Below are 23,305 nucleotides of genomic sequence, written 5' to 3' on the forward strand. Positions count from 1 at the left end.
TGGCAGAACAATCCCAGACCCTACAAGAGACTGCGCTTGCCAGTGTGAGCAGGGCCCCTCTGCTCCTGGAAGCACCTGTGATCTAGGAGCACTGCCAACACGTGCTTCCTGTGGTAATGGGGAGGCGGGGCACCCACCCCGGGAGGTACTCTGCTTTGTCAAGGCCTGCCACCCCCGTGGCAGGTTCTGGGAGCAGCCTGGTTTGCAGGCCCTGGAGTGTGGAAAGGATGGGAGTTACACTGGCTTCCTTGGAGATCAGAGTGATTTTAAGGTGGAACCATTTGAGCTGTGGCTCAAAATGGTAGGACACTAACTAGCCTTGAGCAAAACAAACTGAGGGACATCATCCAGGCCTCGAGCTCAAATCCCACAACCAACAACAGCAACAAAAAGATGGAGCCACAGGAAGTGTCTGTGCTGGCTGAGACAAGAGTTGTGAGGAAGCCCAGAGTCCCCCAAGACTCACCTTCAGTTTGGGGGTTCCTTTGCTTTCTGTATTTTCTGCCTTTCCTAGAAAGATTGGGAAAAGAAGAAAGGTAGAATGAAGGGGGCCAAGGTTCTCTCAAAGGACAAACACGTTGGCAGTCCTAAAAAAGGTTACTCTTGACGACGGGCAACGTCTGCCCTGCCCTACCCCACTGAGGGGCCTGGTGGGGAAGAGAGGCCTGCCCAGACATCTCCAGAAAGCCACCTGTGAGCTCTCTCTAAGCCAAGGGCTGGGAACACCTCCTAGGGGCCAGATGCACTGATGGCAACCTACAGTTCCACTGCGCTAAGCGCCTCAGTCTTCCTGACACGGTCGTCTGCTCCAAAAGAGAACTATCTTGCTTGGGACTAAGACCAACGCAGCATGTCCCCAGGTGACGTAAAAGGCATCCAGGCCCTGCGGACAACTGGTGGGAAGGTGCAGGTGGCATTCACGTGGTGCCACGGAGTTCTAGGGGGCAGAAGCCTTCAGTCGCCCCACCAAGCGCCAGTGCGGTCACCGTGGGTGAGGACGCACCGCTTAGCCTCTGCTCGCGGTCCTGACGGATCTGCTCCTGGATCAGCCGCTGCTGCTCCTCCAGCTGCCGGGAACCCTCTTCCCGCAGGCGTGCGATCTGCAGAGCAGGAGACGGAGGGGTGACAATCCTGTGCAGATCCAGTGCAGGCTGGCTCACTCCTACAGAAGGAAGGTAGAGCCAGCCTTCGTGACCATCACCCTCCTCTCGCCTCCCCTGCAGACCGCCCGGATGCTCACCTCCTGCTCCAGAGTGCTGGCACCTCGGCTTTCCTCTTCCTCCTCACTCCCCTGGGCCTGGGCTTGGCGTTCCCGCGCCTCCAGGTCTAGGCACAAGAGAGACACGGCTCAATTGCTAGTTGTCACAGTTCCCGTATGACCTCAGTTCACCCAAGTTCCCACAAAGTCTCAAAGAGGATGACACACATTAGCCAGGCACTGGTGGTTCATGCCTGTAATCCTAGCTACTTGGGAGGCTGAGACAGGAAGGATTGTGGTTTGAGGCCAGTCTAAACAAAACAGTTTGAGACTCCTTCTTGACCAAGAACAAATGCTATGACACACACCTGTCCTTTCTGGCTTTGTGGGAAGCGTAAGTAGGCAGATCATAGTCCTGGCACACACTCAAGCAAGAAATGAAACCCTATCTCAGAAATAAGCAGTCCTTAGCCAGGTGCTGGTGCCTCACACCTGTAATCCTAGCCACTCAGGAGGCTGAGCTCTGAGGACCACAATTCAAAGCCAGCTCGGGCAGGAAAGGCTGTGAGACTCTTATCTCTAAAAAAAACACTAGAAAACCGGAAGTGGCTCATGCAGTACAGCTCTCACCTTGAGCTGAAGAGCGCAGGGACAGCACCCAAGCCCACAGTCCAAGCCCCACAACTGACAAAACAAACAAACAAACAAAAAAGGACTGGAGGTAGTGTGGTTCAGTGGTAGAGAGCCTACCTAGCAGGCATGAGTCCTTGAGTTCAAGCCCTAGTTACAAAAAGAAAAAGGACAGCACACAGTAGCTCCTGAGCCCTCCACAGGGCCTGTTTGCCTGAAGTTATTTTCCACTGACAAAGGTCACAAGGACCATGCCACAGAAGAGATGGAAGCAGGCGTTTGGAGGAAGTAAACAGCTCACACTGCCGGAGCAGGTTCCTTCCCTGCCCTCAGCACAGGCAGATAGTGCTGTGCCAACAGCCCAGGGCTGTATCAGGGATGCCTGTGGGTGGAGCTGTTGGCCTCTCTCCCTGTGGTTTGGAGTCACAGCCTGACCTAGACCTGCCTGGACTTTGACTAGATTGCATCTGCTGAGCTCCCTGCCAGCCCCCTCCATCCCCCTTCCCCAGGCCCACTGCCCGGCTGCAGTGGCTCCTCCAGAGATGGGCAGATTCGAATGGGACATCAGCTAGGCCACGAGCCTTGCTCAACTCCCAAAGGAAACTTGCTGTGGCCCTCTGAAGGCCAGCCGCTATGACAAACCTGTATCTCAAACCTGGGACTTGCTGTTTTCTTTCTCTACCCCCTTCAGTGCTGGAATCAAACCCAGGGTCTTGTGCACGCTAAGCAAGCGCTCTACCAGCGCTCTACCCAACTCTCCTGGAAGCACTGGGACAAAATCGATACAAATTAAAATATAAAATATCTGATGGGGGGAGGGGGGAGGTAGGGAGGAACAGGCTGGGAATGTGGCCTAGTTGTGGAGTGCTCGCCTAGCATGCATGAAGCCCTGGGTTCGATTCCTCAGTACCACATACACAGAAAAGGTCAGAAGTGAAGTTGTGGCTCAAGTGGTAGAGTGATATCCTTGAGCAAAAGAAGCTCAGGAACAGTGCCCAGGCCCTGAGTTCAAGCCCCAGGACTGGCAAGAAGAAAAAAAAAGTGGCGGGAGGGAGAGAAATTTGAGTATAGAATGCCTAGATCAACTTTATTGAGTTGATGCGAATGTTTGAAAATTAATTTATAGCCAGGCATGGGTGGCTCACACGCACCAGAAAACCAGAAGTATCACTGTGGCTCAAAGTGGTAGAGAACTAGCCTTGAACAAAAACAGCTCAGAGGGCCAGGAGCTGGTGGCTCACGCCTGTAATCCTAGCTGCTCAGGAGGCTGAGATCTGAGGAACACGGTTCAAAGCCAGCCCAGGCAGGAAAGTCTGAGACTCTTGTCTCCAGTTAGCCACAAGTGGCACTGTGGCTCAAGTGGTAGAGCACTCACCTTGAGCTGAAGAGCTGAGGGACAGCGCTCAGGCCCAGAGTTCAGACCCCACAACCGACAGCAACAACAATAAAGTTAGAAAGTAAAAAAATCACATTCTTCAGATTGCAGATATTATGGTCTGCAAAGAACGTCTGAAAATAAAGCAGCTGGAAAAAGGGAGTAGATCTCCGGAGCTCTTCTGAGGGAGCTTCTCCGAGTGAAAGCTGTAGGCCTGGATGAACCCCAAGTCCCAGCCTGGCACAGAAAATAAACGACCAATTTCATTCACACTGGATGAATGGGCGCCAGCAGATCTGCACACCTTCACAGTACCTGCTGGGACTCCTGAGACTCTCCTGCACCCAGCACCTCAGACACCGCCAGAGCCCGAGCCGAGAGGCTCTCAAAGGCTTGAAGAAAGCTGAGCCACCCAGAGGGAAGGTGAGGGACGGCGGAGGCCAGGCAGCGCTGCACGCGCACCTACCAAGCTTCACTTTCTTCCTTTTCTCATCAAGTTTCTGGGTCCGCTCTGCTGCCTGCTTCTTAGCTTTTCTGACCTTGTCATAGGCGGCCTGGCAGGAGGAAGAAACACAGAGCAGAGGGTCGGAGAAAAGGACGGTGCCTCAGCGCCCCTCCTGCTCCCGCCTCCCAGCCGAGCCATGAGGGCAGCGGCCTGGTGACTGGGGCTGCGGGGCCTACACAGCCAGGACAGAGCCCTGCCACAGGAGGCGGCAGTGGTCCCCACCACAGGGGCTATCCGGCTCAAAGAGCACCCTTACCCGGGCTGCAGCATCAGTCAGTACCTCCAAGGCCTGGGAAAGCTGGTGGAAGAGTTCAGCTGGACAGAGGGAAGAAAAAAACAAAAAGAGAAAGGTAAAGTGAGACGTGGTGATAGGTGCTTCCTCTAAGAAGCACTTCACATCCGTTACACTGGGCAGAAAAAGCCGTCAGATGATGGGGCGGGAAGGCAAGGCAAGTGCATGAGGCACCCTGACACGTGACATGCCCCCCGGACCCTCTGCTCAGAGCAGACAGAGCCTGTGCATCTGCACGCACAGCACTCACGTGCGCAGCGTAGATCCAAAACCGCCCATGGCCTTGTGAGAGCCTCACCTGCTCTGGGATTATCTGGATTCTTATCTGGGTGGCAGGAGAGGGCCTTCTGCCGGTATGCCTTCTTCACCTGGGAGTCAGGAGACACGAGATGCGGTCATTCGCTCCCGCCCCAGAGACCGACCCTGCTCACAGGACGAGGGAAATCCCTCTTCACAGCCACTGTGGAGATTTGCCCAAAGTGGGCAGAGGCCACAGAGGGAGCTGGCCACTGCCACTCGGCACTGGGCAGGATCACATAGCGCCTGCGGAGTGCAAATCTCACAACTGCCACCGTCAAGGGCTCCTGACAGCGGAGCAGTGTGCCAGTCACTGCAGACCCTGCAACTGCTGCGGTCTACACGCTGGGTTCGCAAAGAAGGAGGGAGATGCTTCTGAAGGAAAACTTAGCCGTGGAATATTTATTCTTTGGTCAGTTGTGTGGCCTGAACTCTGGGCCTGGGCGCTGTCCCTCAGCTCTTCAGCTCAAAGCGAGTGCTCTACCATTGAACCATGGTGCCACTTCCAGCTTTTTTTTTTTTTTTTTTTTGCTTATGTGGTGCTGAGGAATCAAACCCAGGGCCTCATGCATGCAAGGCAAGCGCTCTACCACTGAGCCACCTTCCCAGCCCAGCTATGGAATTTAACACACCCTTTCCTGTGCCCCAACCCTAGACACATATGCTGACATGAACGCTCAAAGACACACACTGTAGCACCATTTACACTAGACACAGGTCCATCAAAAACATTCCATAAGCCAGTGCTGGTGGCTCATACCTGTAATCCTCGCCACTCAGAAGGCTGAGATCTGAGGATCCCAGTTCAAAGCCAGACCAGGCAAGAAAGTCCATGAGACTCTTATCTCCAATGAACCACCAGAAAACCGGCAGTGGCGCTGTGGCTCAAGCGGCAGAGCGCTCGCCTTGAGCTGAGGGACAGCGCCCAGGTCTGGAGTTCAAGGGCCATGACAACAAAAAACAACAACATCCCATAGCTTGCCACCCAGTGCTGACAAGACAGAGCAGGCAGGAGGATTATGAGACAGGCCAGCTGTGTTACAAAGCAAAACCCTGTCTCTAAAATAGCCAAAAAGTATGACGATCAAGGTCTCGTACTAGACTCAGAGCGGAGCCCAGAGGGTAATGGAAGCGAAGTGCCTGAGGGCAGCCTTGGGAACAGGCGGGTAACAGCCACTGGGAGGTTAAAAACAAAAGTAAATAAGCATGTGAGAAATCAGCGGTGCTATCCATTGGAAAGGGTAGAGGTGAAGAAGGAAGGACTTACTGGGCTGGGAAGGTGGCTCAGTGGTAGAGCGCTTGCCTTGCATGCTCGAGGCCCTGGGTTCGATTCCTCAGCACCACATAAGCAAAAAGAAAAAAGCCGGAAGTGGTGCTGTGGCTCAAGTGGTAGAGTACTAGCCTTGAGCTGAAGAACTGAGGGACAGCGCCCAGGCCCAGAGTTCAGGCCCCATGACTGGGCCTAAAAAAAAAAAAAACAAAAAATTTTAAAAAAAGGAAGGATTTACTTTTTTTTTTTTTTTTTTGCCTGCCAATTTTTATTTTTTGTACAAAACTCATTGCTATTACATTTTTTTTTTCCTTTTGTTTTGCTTTGCTTACCTTTTTTTTTTATATATATTTTTTTTTTATTGTAAAGCTACTATACAGAGGGTTACAGTTACATGAGTGAGGTTATGAGTACACTTCCTCTTGAACATTGTTACCCCCTCCATTGTTTTCCCCCTACCATCCCCTCCCTCCCTCCCTTCCCCGAGGTTCTTTTTTTTTTTTTTTTTTTTTGATTGTGATTAAATGATTACATAATTTCAAAGTCACAAGTTCATTCTAACTTCCCTGGAGCAAATTGTCTACCACAGTCTGTAATATATAACAGTGTTCACATGTTATATACCATATTTGTGATCAGCAGCATGAGGATATTTAGTAGTGGTTCAACCAGATGAGCGGGAGTTCTTTGTTTCTTAAGTCCTGTTAGTTTTGTCGTATCACCTAACCTTTTGGATTTAGCATCCACTTATCAGGGAGACCATGTACCGTTTGTCTCTTCGTTCTTGGCTTACCTCGCTCAACATGATTCCTTCTAGCTCCATCCATTTCCCTGCAAATGCCATTATTTTGTCATTTCTAATGGCTGCATAATATTCCATTGTGTATAGATACCACAATTTTTGGATCCATTCATCTGTGGTGGGGCACCTAGGTTGTTTCCATATCCTAGCTATTGCGAACAGTGCTGCAATAAACATGGAGGTGCATGTGTCCTTGTATATTGGTTCCTGTTGTTCAGGGTAGATGCCTAGAAGTGGTATGACTGGGTCGTAAGGGAGGTCAATCTTTAGCTTTCTAAGGACCCTCCAGACTGCTTTCCAAAGTGGTTGTATAAGTGTACATTCCCACCAGCAGTGTAACAGGGTTCCTCTTTCTCCACATCCCCTCCAGCATTTGTCGTTGGCTGATTTGTGGATGTGGGACATTCTGACTGGGGTAAGGTGGTATCTCAGGGTTGTCTTTATTTGCATTTCCTTCACCACCAGGGATGATGAACATTTCCTCATGTGTTTCTTTGCCATTTTTATTTCTTCATTTGAGAAGTCCCTCTTTAGTTCCCTTGAGGATTTACTTTTTATTCTACACTTTTGTAGAAGCCACAAGTTCCACATTAAGACCTTAAACTGGCCTTCTTTTATTACTTCTTTTAATTGTCAGCAGGGCTTACCTCGGTGAGGAAGGGATGGACGGCTTTGTTTTCAGCTTTCTCTCTAACATTCCCTGATACTTCTTTTCTCTTTCTGTCTCCCCTCTGAGATGGGGCCTCAGTCTATCCCATGCTAAGCCCTGAATTTGCAGTCCCCCTTCCTTGGCTTCCTTAGAAGCTAGAATTACAGGTATATACCACCATCCCTAGAGTATCTGTTTTGCTTTCGTTAACTTTTTGCCAGTCCTAGGGCTCAAACTTTGGATAGCCTGGGTGCTGTCCCTGAGCTTCTTTTGCCCAAGGCTAACTTCACCACTTAAGCCATAGCACCACTTCCAGCTTTTTTTGAGTAGGTTATTGGAGATAAGAATCTCATGGACTTTCTGGCCTGGGCTGGCTTTGAACTGTGATCCTCAGATCGCAGCCTCTGAGTAGCTAAGATTACAGGCGTGAGCCACAGGCACCCAGCTTATTTTCACAGTCTTTTTTCTTTCTTCTTCTTTTTTTTTTGGGGGGGTAGTCCGGTTGTAGGGCCTGAACTCTGGGACTGGGCGCTGTCCCTCAGCTCTTCAGCTCAAGGCTAGTACTCTACCACTTGAGCCAAAGCGCCACTTCTGGCTTTTTTTTTTTTGCTTGTGGTGCTGAGGAATTGAACCCAGGGCCTCATGCATGTAAGGCAAGCGCTCTACCACTGAGCCACCTTCCCAGCCCTTCTTTTTTTCTTTTTTTGGTCAGTAGCAGGGGCTGAACTCTGGGCCTGGGTACTGTCCCTCAGCTCTTCAGCTCAAGGCTAGCAACCTACCAACAGTGCAACTTCTGGCTTTTTTCCTTTTTTTATGTGGTGCTAAGGAATCAAACCCAGGGCCTCATGCATGCGAGGTAAGTGCTCTACCACGGAGCTACCTTCTCAGCCCCATTTTCATATTTTTACTTTTCCTTTAGTTATTTTTCAGACAGGGTCTCGAGTTTCTTGCCCAGACTAAGCCTCAGATCACAATTTTCCCCTTGGCTGGCACCATAGCCATATACACCACTTGTGTGTTGGTTACAATGGAGTCTCCCTTGATTTCTCCTAAATCATGATCCTCTTAATCTCCCACCCTCTAAGGAGCTGGGATTATAGCTGTAAAATATTACCCTCATCCTTTTTTCTGGAGCCATGCCTCTGCTTTTTAGGCTTCTGCCTCTTTTTCTTCTTTTTTGGTCGGTCATGGGGTTTAAATTCTGGGCTGGCCGCTGTCTCTCAGCTCTTCAGCTCAAGATGAGCACTCTACCACTTGAGCCACAACACCACTTCCCCTCTGCCTCTGATGATCTGTGCAAGTTAACTGCTGTGCTAATTCCCGGGTAGAACAGCTAAGCAGACTGGCTTTCCAGGATTCACAGATGGAAGGTAAATACTTCTACAACCAAGCATGCTAAACACGGGCCTTCAGAGACAAGCAGCCAGCATCTTACCAGGGGAGAGCCTGCTTGGCAGGTGTCTGATTGAACTCCTCCCTAGAGAGTCAGGCACCTAGCCTACAACCCGTCTTTGGAGTTGTGCTGCCACCTACTGGGCCATGCCAGTCCACACCTGCACCTGCCAAAGCAACCTAAACCCAGTCTGGTGTTTCTGACTGAGCTCAGAGGCAGGAATAACTCCTCCCAGCACAGGCCTTGGGCAGGGATTGTAAGTGTGCAGACTCATTTCCTTATATCCTCACCTTTCTAATTGCCTACCTGTGTTCACCTGGCCTGCCGACTCACTGCCCTACCTTTTTCCACTGCTAAAAAAGTTACAATGAGGGCTGGGAAGGTGGCTCAGTGGTAGAGCGCTTGCCTTGCATGCCTGAGGCCCTGGGTTTGATTCCTCAGCACCACATAAGCAAAAAGAAAAAAGCCGGAAGTGGTGCTGTGGCTCAAGTGGTAGAGTGCTAGCCTTGAGCTGAAGAGCTGAGGGACAGTGCCCAGGCCCAGAGTTCAGGCCCCACGACCGGACCCCCCCAAAAAAAAAAAAGTTACAATGAGGGCTGGGAAATGTGGCTTAGAATGTATGAAGCCCTGGGTTCAATTCCTTAGTACCACATACACAGAAAAAGCCGGAAGTGGCGCTGTGGCTCAAGGGGTAGAGTGCTAGCCTTGAACAAAAAAAGCTCAGGGACAGTGCCCAGGTCCTGAGTTCAAGCTCCAGGACTGGCAAAAAAAAAAAAAAAAATTACAATAAACTGAGTACCTGTGAACTTGTCTCACACCTATAATCCTAACTATTCAGGAGCTAAAATCTGAGCATCACAGTTCAAAGCCAGCCAGGGCAGGAAAATCCACAAGACTCCAATTATTAATCACCAAAAGCTTAAGAGGTACAGTATTAGCACTGAGAAAAGCTCAGGGACAGCACCCAGGCCCTGAATTCAAGCCCCAGGTCCAGCACATACACATTTTTAAAAAGTTACAATGATGGCACAATACTGGAGATGTAGCACAGTGGTACAGCACCTGCATAGCAAACATGAGGCCTTGAGTTCAAACCCCAGCACCTAAAATATATATCGATGTATCTATATATGTGATGTATCTATATATTATATACACACACACACAATAATAAGGGAAAGGAGGTGGTAACTTTCTAAACAATCTTAATTTACAACCCCATTTTTACTCTCCAGATTAAGGATCCCTTTTGCTCTTTTTCAATTCTTCTGTGGCCTCATTTCCATTTCCTTTTCAGACCTTTATGAACATCTTTAAATATATTATGATCTCATTTGCTTTTTCCAATAAGTAAAATACAAAAGATAAAGTTAAAACAGATGTTTTTCTCCACCTGCCAGGCTTCTCTTCAAGGCTCTGAGATTGACTTCATGGTGGTGCCCCCAAACTTTCCCCTGCACACTCATGGAGCCGGGATGGGGGGTTCTGGCCTCACTTGAGATGGGCGAGGGAGGAGAAAAGACCAAGAGAAGGGGCTAATCTCCAAGGTGATGGGTCTCCCCAGCATCTACAACTTCAGCCTGAGGGGAGCTGCCAGCACTAGGGTTAACAGGCCTGCCTGCACCACAGGACACCCCTGCAAGACAGTTTCTTTCACTTCTTTTGTGTCATAGGGCTTTCATTACTGCTGTTGTGCCATACCGGTGCTTGAACTCTGGGCCTGGCATTCTACTACTTGAACTACAGCTCCACTTCTGGCTCTTTTGCTGGTTTATGGGAGGTAAGAATTTCATGGACTTTCCTGCCTGGGCTGGCTTCAAGCTGTGATCTTCAGCTCTCAACTTCCTGAGGAGCTAGAATTACAGGCGTAAGCCACCACCATTGCCAAGGTCATAGAACTCTTTTAAAGTTGTCCATGTCTTTTTTTTTTCTTTTCCCTCGGTCGTGGGGCTTGAACTCTGGGCCTGGGAGCTGTCTCTTAGCTCTTCAGCTCAGGGCTAGCACTCTGCCACTTGAGCCACAGCGCCACTTCTGGTTTTTTCCGTTTATGTGGTGCTCAGGAATCAAACCCAGGGCTTCATGCATGCAAGGCAAGCACTCTACCACTGAGCCACCTTCCAAGTCCCGTTCATGTGTCTTTTTTTGTAAATCTGAGAGAGGTAGCAGAAGACAGAGAGAGTGACAAGAACCAGTGAGCAGACTAGATGGTGGCACCTGTTCGTTTTCTTGGAAGGCGGCTCTGCGCCCTGCTACACCACCAGGGCTACACTTCATTCTGTTCTGTTGTTTTTGAGAGTGTGTTATGGCTTTTCTCCTTTTCTTTAAGGAGAAGGGAGAGGTTCATCAGGGTCCTGGTAAGGGAAGCCACGAGTAGCAGTACAAGGCGGCGTTGCTGCCTGTATGAATCTTATTCTAAGCTTTAAAAAAAAAGCGGGGGAGGGGCTGGGAAGGTGGCTCAGTGGTAGAGCGCTTGCCTCGCATGCATGAGGCCCTGGGTTCCATTCCTTAGCACCACATAAGCAGAAAAAGCAGAAGTGGTAGAGCACTAGCCTTGAGTTGAGGAGCTGAGGAACAGCGATCAGGCCGAGTTCAGGCCCCACAACCAAAAACAACAACAAAAAAGGACACCTTGTTAGAGGCCTCTGCTAATGGAGTTTCTCATTCCTCTTCTTCTTTTTTTTGGTTGATTGTAGGGCTTGAATCTGGGCCTAGACGCTGTCTCTGAGCTCTTCAGCTCAAGGCAAGCACTCTACTACCCACAGCACCACTTCCGGTTTTCTGGTGGTCAACTGGAGATAAGAGTCTCACGGGCTGGGAAGGTGGCTCAGCGGTAGAGCGCTTGCCTTGCATGCATGAGGCCCTGGGTTCGATTCCTCAGCACCACATAAGCAAAAAGAAAAAAGCCGGAAGTGGCGCTGTGGCTCAAGTGGTAGAGCGCTAGCCTTGAGCTGAAGAGCTGAGGGACAGCACCCAGGCCCAGAGTTCAGGCCCCACGACCGGACCCAAAAAAAAAAAAAAAAGAGTCTCACGGACTTTCCTGCCCAGGCTAGTTTGGACTTTCCTGCCCAGGCTGGTTTTGAACCAAGATCCTCAGAACTCAGCCTCCTAAGTAGTTAGGATTACAGGTGTGAGCCACAGATGCCCAGCTGCTTCTCTTTCTTATCAAGAAAATTGTTTGGAGGAGGAGCAGGCCAATAAAAGGACAGTTTTCTTTTATATTGTAAAATGTGAAAATACAACTGTCAGCTCTTTTGGTTCAAGCTCAGCCCCATTCAAATTCTTTTTTTTTTTTTTTGGGGGGGGTCCTGTCGTCAGGCCTGAACTCTGGGCGCTGTCCCTCAGCTCTTCAGCTCAAGGCTAGCGCTCTACCACTTGAGCCACAGCGCCACTTCCAGCTTTTTTTTTCCTGCTTATGTGGTGCTGAGGAATGGAACCCAGGGCCTCATGCATGCAAGGCAAGTGCTCTACCACTGAGCCACCCTCCCAGCCCCCCATTCAAATTCTTTAGGTGAACAGTGTTAGTTTCAAGTCTGCTAGGTGGCAGTTCTAAAATTTAGTCTTTGATTGGCCTCCAGGGTCTCTGAAATACTCATTCAAAGAGCATGGCTGAGTAGACAGCATGGCCACAAACCACAATTCCACTGAACTAAGAATGTTGGTCAAGTACGTCCATTTTGATTAACTAGTTACTGCTCTATTTAGTTGCTAAGCCTGCCCTGGGCAGGGCCATTCTCAGTTTGAGCCTGGACAGCCAGCTCTGACTTTCAACCAACTGGCTTGGAGTTGAATGCTTTGGTTACAAACTGGCTTTCCAGCTTTGTTCAGCCTTCCTGGAGTGACTGTTTCCTGAAGAATTTCTCATCAGATAAATACAACTATTCTAAAGAAGGCTTTTTTCAAAAGCCTGCGGTCTCAATATTATTTATTAGGAAATGACCCCACCTTATGAGCAGGTTAGGAGGCTGGATTCAGGTGCTCACGCCTTTAATCCTAGCTACTTAACAGGCTGAGATCTGAGGATCAGGGCTCCAAGCCAGCCTGGGCAAGAAAGTCCACGAGACTCCAATTAACCAGCAAAAAACCAGAAGTGGAGCTGTGGCTCAAGTGGTAGAGTGCTTGGTGTTGAACAAAAGAACACAGAGATAGCACCCAGGCCCTGAGTTCAAGCCCCAGGACCCAGCCTCCTCCCCCCCCCCACCCCCCGCAACACACAAAAAAGAATGGGACCAGCGGGCACCAGTGGCTCAGGCCTATAATCCTAGATACTCAGGAGGCTGAGATCTAAGGATGGTGATTCAAAGCCAGCCTGGGCAGGAAAGTCTCTTATCTCCAGTTAACTACCAGAAAACCAGAAGTGGCAATGTGGCTCAAGTGGGAGAGTACTAGTCTTGAGCTGAAGAGCTGAGGGCCAGCACCCAGGCCCAGAGTTCAAGCCCCATGACCAACCGGAAAAAAAAAAAAAAAAAGTGGGATCAACCAGGTGTACTTGTCTGTAATTCTAGCTACTCAAAAGCCTGCAATCTGAAGACTGAGGTTTAAAGCCAGCCCAGGCAGGAATGACGTGAGTCTTATCTCCAATTAGCCACCAAAAAACTAGAAGTGGAGTTGTGGTTTAAGTGGTAGTGCACCAACCTTGAAAAAGCAACTAAGAGACAGGCCCTGAGCTTAAGTCCCAATATAAGCACCAAAATAAGTAGAAGAAAAAGGAGAGCATCAGCCAAATGAGAGTGCAGGTCCTGAGTTCAAGCCCCAGTACCAGAAGCCAAAAAATAAAAAATTAAGGGCACTTCCCTAGTACACACCACCCCAGTATTACAAAAAAGGAAAGAAGGAAGGAAAGAAGGAAAAGAGGGAGGGAGGGAGGGAGGGAAATCATAGGAAAAAAAGGTGAAACAGTATTCTTTTTTTTTTGGGGGGGTCCAGTCGTGGGGCCTGAACTCTGGGCCTGGGCGCTGTCCCTCAGCTCTTCAGCTCAAGGCTAGCGCTCTACCACTTGAGCCACAGCGCCACTTCCGGCTTTTGTTTTTCTTTTTGCTTATGTGGTGCTGAGGAATCGAACCCAGGGCCTCAGGCATGCAAGGCAAGCACTCTACCACTGAGCCACCTTCCCAGCCCAGTATTCTTTATTTTTTCTGGTGGTACTAAGCAAGGGCCTTTCCTTTGTTAGGCAAGTACTCTACCACTGAACCACGCCACCAGCCCAATTTTTAAAAATCATGATCTAAGCCGGGCGCTGGTGGCTCACGCCTGTAATCCTAGCTACTCAGGAGGCTGAGATCTGAGGATCGAGGTTCAAAGCCAGCCCGGGCAGGAGAGACCATGAGACTCCTATCTCCAATAAACCACCAGAAAACCGGAAGTGGCGCTGTAGCTCAAGTGGTAGAGCGCTCGCCTTGAGCTGAAGAGCTGAGGGACAGCGCCCAGGCCCAGAGTTCAAGCCCCACGACTGACAAAAAAAAATCATGATCTAATTGGAAAGAAGAGGAAGTTTCAAGAAAACCAAGAAATGCAATATAAAGAATGGAGGTTGACTCTGGGAGCCCAGGACTCCAGGCTGGAAGCGCCAATAGGAACTGTGTCTGCAGGGCCACTGAGGTGGGCTTGCTGACGCTTCCACACTGCCCCCAACTCTCGCAACTGTTCAGCTTCCTCTGCAAGTGTCACCTAACTCCTCTGGTCTTCTAGCACTGGGAAGCGCTTGAATTCCTCAGATTTCACAAAAAGGAGCTGTGTTTACTTGCTTGCTTGCTTGTTTTGCCTGTGCCGGGGCTTGAACTCAGGGCCTCACACTCTTACTCAGCTTTTCCACGCTCATGGCTGGCACTCTACTACTCAGCCACGCTTCCAGGCCCACGGCACTGGGGTTTGAACTCAGGTCGTCACACTTGCTAGGCTGGCACTCTCCCACCTGAGCCCTGCTCTTTTCTCGATATTTGGAGATGGAATCTGGCAAACTTTTCTGTCTGAGCAGGCTGCGAATCATTTTCCTCCAGCTCTCAGCCTCTTGAGTAGCTAGGATGATGTGTGAGCGCTGGCCACCAGGCCAGACCGTGGCTTCCAGATGACCAGGCTTCTCCAAGGCACAGCACCACAATGACAAGACCTCCGATGATGTACAGCAAAACCGATTCACAGAGGTTGTTCTTTCTGCTGGCATCTTTCTAAAGCCTCACCACCTGTCAGCATCCTCTTTTCCCTAGGACACTAGGTGAGTTTAGTCTGTCTTCCAGGCCTCACCAGCTCAACTACTGAATGTTCTAACATAGTCCAGCGCTTCTGAGAGCCAAGTCAGGCTTTGCTGAGCATCGTGGTGTGGCAACGATCTAAAATTCTACTCCTTTTCACCGTCTTCCTACAGCTTTGCTAGTCAGCCTCTCCTAGACTGTGCCAGACTAGATGTGCTTCTAATCTGTTTCTTCTCTGGATGACAGCACACGGGTTCTCTTTGGAGGGGTAAGAATCTTTTTTTTTCTGCCAAGGGCCATATCAGTATTTATAACATCATTCACGGGCATACAAAAATTTCAATACAGGCATATGGCCACAGGCAGCCAATATGAAGCACACATGTCTGTCTGTCCAGTCATGTATCAAATGATTCAATAGTCTCATATGCCTATGGGCCAGCCACTGGAAACACAGTAAAGACTATGCTTAAGAGCCTGGAGTTTTGTTCTCCCCAAGTTTCAGGAAAAGGCACTGAATAGCAGCTGACAGTAGGCAGACAGTAAATATCTGTTGAAGCCAGGCAGGGGTGGCTCAGGCCTGCAATCCTAGCTACTCTAGAGGCTGCTATCTGAGGATCACAGTTTGAAGCCAGCCCAGGCAGCAAAGTCTTTGAGACTCTTCTCTCCACTTAACTACCATAAAACTGGAAGTGGATCCGGGTGCCGTTGGCTCAGGCCTGTAGTCCTAGCTACTCAGGAGGCTGAGATCTAGGATCGCAGTTCAAAGCCAACTGGGGCAGGAAAGTCCATGAGACTCTTATCTCCAATAAACCACCAGAAAACCGGAAGTGGTGCTGTGGCTCAAGCGGTAGAGTGCTTGCCTTGAGTGAAGAGCACAGGGAAAGCGCCCAGGCCCAGAGTTCAAGCCCCACGACTGACAAAGAAAGAAAAACTGGAAGTGGCGCTGTGGCTCAAAGTGGTAGAGTGCAAGCCTTGAGCACAAAAGCTCAGGGACAGTACCTTGGTGGAGTTCAAGTCCCATGGCAGACAGATAAACAAATAGCTGTTGAGTGAAAGGGACGATTGTTTATCTGCTCTCAACAAAAACATAACTAGAATCCGTAAGTATGTCAGGTCCACCGAGGAGAAGGAAATGGGTGCTGTTCTGACCCTACTTCACCATCCCTACTCCAGCTGCTAAAATCTCCACTTGAAACACCAAGACTGCAAAAGGGAGGAACTCACTAAAACAGACCTTCAGGACTGCCACAGTGGGAACTAAATGTTGGCCGCCAACAGCAACCTGGGGACATCACATCACTGAGGGTCCTGGAGCAATGAGTTACCTGCCAACCAGCCCCCCACCCCCACCCCCCAGCTCCAGAACTGGTTCCACCGCTTGCTCGGAGACTAGAGTCCAGAGCAGGGGGCTGGCGGGTCCTGGCCACCTCCACAGAGCTCTGCCCCAGGGCAGCAGGGCCTCCAGTTTCACCTCTGCGGAAGGAAGAAACTCGTGACTCACTCAGAAAAGCAAGGGCTGAGGGAGCCAATAAATAGAAAACAGCCATCATTAACTTAAAAGAAAGGTGCCCTACAAAGAAGAGATCATTATTTTTTTAAAGGCTGCTGTCCTTTCCTGTAATACAACTTGGAGCCAGGTAAGTAAGAGGTACATTGAGGCCCAGTTCTTAAGTCAGGCAGATAGGTTGGACTCAGATAAGGACACACAGGGAGGCAGCCCTATGCGAGTGACCACGGGGACAGGAGATCACAGCAGCCTGTGAATGAATCATCCTGCGATCCATGCCAGGCCCCGCGGACTGAGAACTGCGGGAATCAGAGCCCAGGCAGTCGCCAGCGCAGGCTGCGAGAGGCAGACATCTCCTTCAGGAGCACCAGAGGTTCTGGGACTGTCTGAAGTCACGGCAAGAAGGGAACACAGAGCTGGGCACTTATCTGAGAGTCTTTTGCCTGAAACATAGTCACTTCCACTCCTTTCCATCGGTGGCCCACGCTGAGACAATACTTCCAAGAAATCCCCAAATACCAGGGCACTTCAGAGACTGTGGGCCCAGCCCAAGTTAGACAAAGAGCAGGGAGGCAGCCACCCCTGACCATGCCCTTCAGCTCAATGACCCCAAATGTGAGCCTGACTCTGGGCAGGGGGGGAGGGGGGCCACACCATCCGTCAAGCTGCGAACCGTGCTCCACGTGCAGTCTGCCAGGAGCGCGCGGAGTAGGCACTGGGTCTGGCAAGCTTCTCCCAAAGCCTGGCCCCTGTGGCGCATGGGATCTGGGTCCTCAGGCCATCCCTAAGTGCTGCTGGAGCGCCTCCCTCCCCCACAATCTGGCCTCCACTGTAGTCTTCCCTTCCAGTACTCTCTGTAGGGTCTCACCTCCTGCTCATCCTTGTCCTAAGCACGCCGATCTCAGCTCAGACCCCAAATCCTTTCTCAGTCCTCTTGGGTTGTAGATTTCCACCCCCTGGATTTGCCCACTGCCTGCTATTACCCAGTCTCTGCCGCCCCCCCCCCCCCCCCGCGGGAACAGAATTCCTCTCCGAGCCTGGCACTCCCACAGCTCATTTGTGTCCCTGTCACCATCATGCTCTCTTGTTTCCTTTAATATCACATGCATGGTAGTAAAAGGACGTACTGCAGTTTAAAGAAAGTAAACAACAGTACACAGGAACAGGAAAGTTAGGGAAAGCGGCCATTCCGATAGAAATACGACAAATGCTACGTTAGCTCAACTGGGAAGTTTACTGTGCAGTCTTTTTTTTTTTGTCGGTTGTGGGGCTTGAACTCTGGGTCTGGGTGTTGTCCCTGCGCTCTTCTACCACTTGAGCCACAGTGCCACTTCCGGTTTTCGAGTGGTTTATTGGAGATAAGAGTCTCACAGACTTTCCTTGCCCGGGCTGGCTTTGAACCGTGATCCTCAGAGCTCAGCCTCCTAAGTAGCTAGGATTACAGGCATGAGCCACCGGCGCCCGGCTACTGTGCAGTCTTAACATTAACTGTAACACACTCCTCCCGCTTTCTATCCCAGTCCAGGCCAGCTGGGTTTGCCCAGGTCAGGCAGCGTTACCCACAGAGTGAAATCTACCTGCACCACTACCAGAGTCTGCGGCTCTCAGGGCCCACGGGCCATCTAGCTGCCCTAATTACTCAGAAGAGCAGGTCATGCAAAAAGCTCTGAAAGAGGAATAGGAAATTCAGGTCTGGGCAGGGGTTGTGCGTTTACTAGCTACTTTAGCTGGCCAAATCAATTAAACTCTTTGAGTCTCGGTTTTCTCATCTATAAACTGGAGCTAATAGTTCTGGCCTACCTCACGGCCCTGTTTTGAAGATCACATCAAATGAGATAATTTATGTGAAAGCACTTGGGTATCATATAAATGTGAAGTATTATCTTGAATGCTAATGAATAGCTTACAGTGTACAAACAGAAGTGAATCACTCCTTTCAACTTAGCACACAGCCAAGTAACCAAAACTCCAGAGCTTCAAGCCAGACGGCGTGAGCAAGGGGTGAGCGGCGTGAGCATGGGGTGAGCAAACCACCTCAGAAATGGGAGGACATGGAGGCTAGGCCCACCGTCCCCAGGTCTCGGCACCTGGTCTGCAGAGAGCAGACTGCACAGAGTTCCTCACTGGAAGACACACAGCCAGGCACCCCTCAAACCCAGACAGACAGAGCGGGGGGGGGGGGGGGGGGGCGGGGGGGAACCAAGCCTTTTGGGGTTGGAGGGGCGTGGCTCAGGTGGTAGAGTGCCAGCCAATAAAAGCATCAGGTGCAGAGTTTGAGTCCCCATCTCCAAAACAAAGCAGAAATGGTCCTGAGATGCCTCCAAAGACAGGACCTATGGGACCAAACAACACCTTTCCAGATGAATCTGGAAAACAACCTGGTTCATCTGCAACAACTTCAACAAACTCTAGGTGATGCCCCAATGCCTTTCTGTTTGGTACAGGTTTGAACTTAGAACCTTGTGCTTGCTGGGCCGGCTACAGCCAAACAAGCCACACTTGCAGCCGTGTGGGACTTTCGGGTTCTGTTTTGATTTACTATTTTCCTGGGTTTGTAAATTTTAATTGTTTTATTTATTTTTTTAAATAGGATCTCACAGACGTTTTTGTCCAGACTGGCCTTTAATTGATTCTTCTGCTCTTAGCGTCTGAGCAGCCAGGATTATAGATAGGCATGAGCTGCCAGCCCCCAGCTCTGTAAGGCACTTTGATTGCTATACCTTCATCTCAAGCTGCGCTTTCAAGCTTTTCTGTTTTCTGTCCTTCAATTTTTAAGAAATAATGTTGATGTGTTACATTCTTACATATAAGAGGTACACATAATTTATGGCTAGGCACAATAATTCACACTTACAATCTCAGCTACTTGGGAGGCAGAAAATAAAAAGATAGTGAGGTACTTCCCCCATCCCCCATCTCAACAAACAAGCCAGGCATGGTAGTATCTGCGTGTAATCCAGGCTACATGAGAGGCTTAGGTAGAATGGTGTTCCAAGGCTGGTTCCAGGCAAAAACACAAGAGTCTAACAGAAAAATAGCTAAAAGCAAAAAAGAGCTAGGATGTAAGGGACAAAGCACCTGCCCAGCCAGGGCACCCACTGGCGCCTGTAACTCTAGCTACTCAGGAGGCTGAGATCTGAGGATCACAGTTCAAAGCCAGCCCAGGAAGGAAAGTCTGTGAGACTCTTATCTCCAATAAACCACCAGAAAACCAGAAGTGGAGCTGTGGCTCAAGTGGTAGAATGCTCACCTTAAGCTGAAGAGCTCAGGTACAGCGCTCAGGTTCAGAGTTCTAGCCCCACAACCAACAACAACAACAAAAAAAGTAAATAAAAAGAGTCCCTACCTAGTAAGCTTAAGGCCCTGAGTTTCAATGCCAGTACTATAAATTTTTTTAAATAAGTAAGTAAATAAAGGTCTGAGAATGCGGCTTAGTAGTAGAGTGCTTGCCTAGCATGCACACAGCCCTGGGTTTGATTTCTCAGTGCCATAAAAACAGAAAAAGCCAGAAGCGATGCTGTGGTTCAAGTGTTAAGAGTGCTAGCCTTGAGCAAAAGCAGCTCAAGAACAATGCTCAGGCCCTGAGTTCGAGCCCCAGGACTGGCAAAAAACAAAAACAAAAACAAAATAAAAGCTATGTATAGCTTAAATAAATGTATTAGCTACCATACATTTAATAAAACCCTTTCCTTAGCTGAGTGCTGGTGTGTCTCACACCCATAATCCTAGCTACCCAGAAGGCTGAGATCTGAAGACTTCGGTTCAAAGCATGCTTGGGCAGCAAAGTACATGAGATTCTTATCTCCAATTACTAAAAAAGCCAGAAGTGGAACAGTGGTTCAAATGTGGTAGAGCACTAGCCTTGAACAAAAGAGATCAGAGTCAGCACCCAGGCCCTAAGTTCAATGATATTACCCCCCCCTCTTTTTCCTTAAACCTAAATGCTATAACTTCCTTCCCTGAAAAATACATCGTTTCCCTGGTTGCTTTCCTGATAAAAGACAAAAAACTTAGGTTTTCAAAAAGTTAAGCAATTGGATACAGTAGCTCATACTTGTGATCCCTGCACTTGGGAAGCTGATAGAATCACAAGCTTAAGGCTAATGTGGGGAATACAACAAGAACCCTGTCTCAAAAATCAAAATTAGCTGGGCGCCAGTGGCTCACACCTGTTCATTCTAGCTACTCAGGAGGCTGAGATCTGAGGATCACGGTTCAAAGCCAACCTGGGCAGGAAAGTTGAGACTTTTTTTTTTTTTTGGTCCGTTGTGGGGCCTGAACTCTGGGCCTGAGCGTTGTCCCTCAGCTCTTCAGCTCAAGGCTAGCCCTTTTACACTTAAGCCACAGCACCACTTCTGCTTTTTCTGCTATGTGGGGCCGAGGAATCAAACCCAGGGCCTCATGAATGCAAGGCAAGCACTCTACACTGAACCACCTTCCCAGCCCAGACTCTTATCTCTAATTAAGCACCAGAAAATCAGAAGTGGTGCTGTGGCTCAAGTAGCAGAGCTGAAGAGCTCAGGGACAGTGCCCAGGTCCAGAGTTCAAGCCCCACAACTGACAAAAAAAAAAAAAAGCTAGGCACAGGTAGCTTACACCTGTAATCATAACTACTCAGAAGGCTGAGATCTGAGGAGCTGGGAATGTGCTTGCCCAGAATGCATGAAGCCCTGGGTTCAATTCCTCAGTACCACATAAACAGAAAAGGCCAGAAGTAGCACTGTGGCTCAAGTGGTAGAGCGCTAACCTTAAGCAAAAAGAAGCTCAGGGACAGTGCCCAGGCCCTGAGCTCAAGATCCAAGACTGGCAAAAAGAAGTGGCTGAGATCTGAGAATCATGATTCGAAGCCAACCAGGCAGGAAAATCCGTAAGACTCTCATCTCCAATTAACTATAAAAAGCCACAAGTTGCCGGGTGCCGATGGCTCATGTCTGTAATCCTAGCTACTCAGGAGGCTGAGATCTGAGGATCACAGTTCAAAGCCAGCCCAGGCAGGAAAGTCCATGAGACTCTTATCTCCAATAGAACCACTAGAAAACCGTTAGTGGCACTGTGGCTCAAGCGGTAGAGCACTCAAGACCTTGAGCTGAAGAGCACAGGGACAGCACCCAAGCCCAGAGTTCAAGCCCCACAACCGACCAAAAAAAAAAAGCCACAAGTGGAGCTATGATTCAAGTGGTAGAGCACTGTTCTTGAGCACAAAAGTTCTGAGATAGCCAGCAGCAGTGGCTTACTCCTGTAATCCAAGCTACTCAGGAGGCAAGATCTGAGGATCCCAGCTTGAAGCCAGCCTGAGCAAGAAAGGCTGTGAGACTCTTATCTCCAGTTAATCACCAGAAAAACTGAAAGTGGTGTTGTGGCTCAAAGTGATAGAACACTAGCCCTGAGTGAAAAAGCTCAAGGACAGCGCCCAGGCCCGGAGTCTGAATTCTGAGAACTGCAGTTTGAAGCCAGTCCCAGGAAGAAGAGTTTGTAAACCTCTTATCTCTAATTAACTACCAAAAAGCTGGAAGTAGAAGAGTGGCTAGAGTGATAGCATTCCAGGCTTGAGCAAAAAAGCTCAGTAGCAGATGCCTGTAATCCTCACTACTTCAGGCTTAGATCTGATGATCAAAGTTTGAAGCCAGCCCATAGAGTCTGTGTGACTCATCTCCAATTAAACACCACAAAGCTAGAAGTGGAGCTGTGGCTCAAGTGGTAGAATATTAGCCTTGAACAAGAAAGCTCAGAGACAATAGCCAGCCCAGTTCAAGTCCCAAGACCAGCAAAAACACTAGTCTGTGAGACTGTTATTTCTAATTAATCACCAAAATGCCAGCAGTGAAGCTGTGGCTCAAGTGGTAAAGCACTAGCTTTTACCAAAAAAAGCTCAGGGAGGAGGGGAGAAGGGGGCTGAATATGGCTTTATGGTTAAGTGTTTGCCCAGCATACATGAAACCCTGGGTTCGATTCCTTAGCACCACATAAACAGAAAAAGCCCCCCTCCCCCCCACATACACAATTTAAGCACCTGCTTAACAAGGCTGCTACAGACAAAAGAGAAACGTACATATAGACTGGAAAGAATTTGAACTGGGCTCGAGTTTGGGCCTGCTCACTCACTAAATGAGCACACATTAGATGGATGCATTTCACAGCCTCTCTGGCTTGATAAAAGCAGCAGAGGCTGTAAATAGTCTCTGTGATTCTGCAGTTACAGATCTTTCCTTCCCTGAGGTCTTGCACAAAAGCACCTCCTCAGGAAGTCATCCCCTATCCCGAAACATAAAAATCCAGTCTTTCTCTTCATTCCCACAGCTTGTCCTTGCATACAATTTGGTGTGTATGTGCGCTTGTACTGTGCTTGAACTCAGGAACCTGAGCACTATCCCTTAGTTTTTTCACTCTACGCTGATGCTCTACCACCACAGCTCTACTTCAAGCTTTTTTCTGGTTAATTACAGATAATCTCATGAACTGGGCATCTACAGCTCATGCCTGTAATCCCAGCTACTCCGGAGGCTAAGATCTGAGGACTGAGGTTCAAAGACAGCCTAGGCAGGAAAGTCCACAAGAGTCTCATATCCAATTAACCACCAGAAAACCACAAGTGGAGTTATGCCCAGGCCCTGAGTTCAAGCCCTATAGCCAACCAAACAAAAAGAGTCTCATGAACATCCAGCCTGGGCTGGCTCTGAACAGTCATCCTCAGATCTCAGCCTTCTGAATAGCCAGGATTACAGGCATTAGCCACCAGCGCCCAGCCCTCATATATTTATTGAATGTCTTTCAGTTTATTTCTGAGTTCAACGCTTACTATACTGTGTGAGTTCCAAGAAAAAAGTGATATTTTATTTAGTCCTCAAGTCCTACCACACCCACATGGACTGGCCATGAACTCCATGACTCTAATTTGAATTAAATAGTGAACTCTGGCAACCCTCACTTTTGTTCTACCCGATTTCCTATCTCTTTCTCCCCTGGCTCCTACCTCAAATGAGAATTACTGGTTGTTAGGTGAATCAGCACTGATCTATCAGGACTGTAATGAGTTAGAAGGTTAAGTGTAGAGGACATCCTTACCCTCAAGTTGTGGGTGATTTACATCTGACTTTATAATGCAAAAAAAGCCAGGTACCGTGCTATATTCAGAAGTCTGAGGTGAGGATCTCAAGGCAACCTAGGCTACATAATGAGACAAACAACAACGACAACAAAAT

At 49.2% G+C, this 23,305-nt stretch overlaps 1 protein-coding gene across 1 annotated transcript in view; it reads right to left on the reverse strand.

Annotated features, from left to right (window-relative positions):
* Nucleotides 1–23,305, reverse strand: part of Dnajc17 (DnaJ heat shock protein family (Hsp40) member C17) — a 33,135-nt gene that overhangs the window by 7,252 nt on the left and 2,578 nt on the right. Inside the window, exons 2-7 of the mRNA XM_042687930.1 lie at nt 4,299–4,368; nt 3,965–4,023; nt 3,670–3,757; nt 1,241–1,326; nt 1,004–1,100; nt 467–510 (exon numbers count right to left, since the gene is read on the reverse strand). Coding sequence (XP_042543864.1) covers nt 467–510; nt 1,004–1,100; nt 1,241–1,326; nt 3,670–3,757; nt 3,965–4,023; nt 4,299–4,368 — 444 coding nt within the window. The remainder of the gene's footprint in view (nt 1–466; nt 511–1,003; nt 1,101–1,240; nt 1,327–3,669; nt 3,758–3,964; nt 4,024–4,298; nt 4,369–23,305) is intronic.

Source organism: Dipodomys spectabilis, unplaced genomic scaffold, assembly GCF_019054845.1.
Source record: "Dipodomys spectabilis isolate Male_0828 unplaced genomic scaffold, ASM1905484v1 ptg000108l, whole genome shotgun sequence".
Lineage (NCBI taxonomy): Eukaryota > Metazoa > Chordata > Mammalia > Rodentia > Heteromyidae > Dipodomys > Dipodomys spectabilis.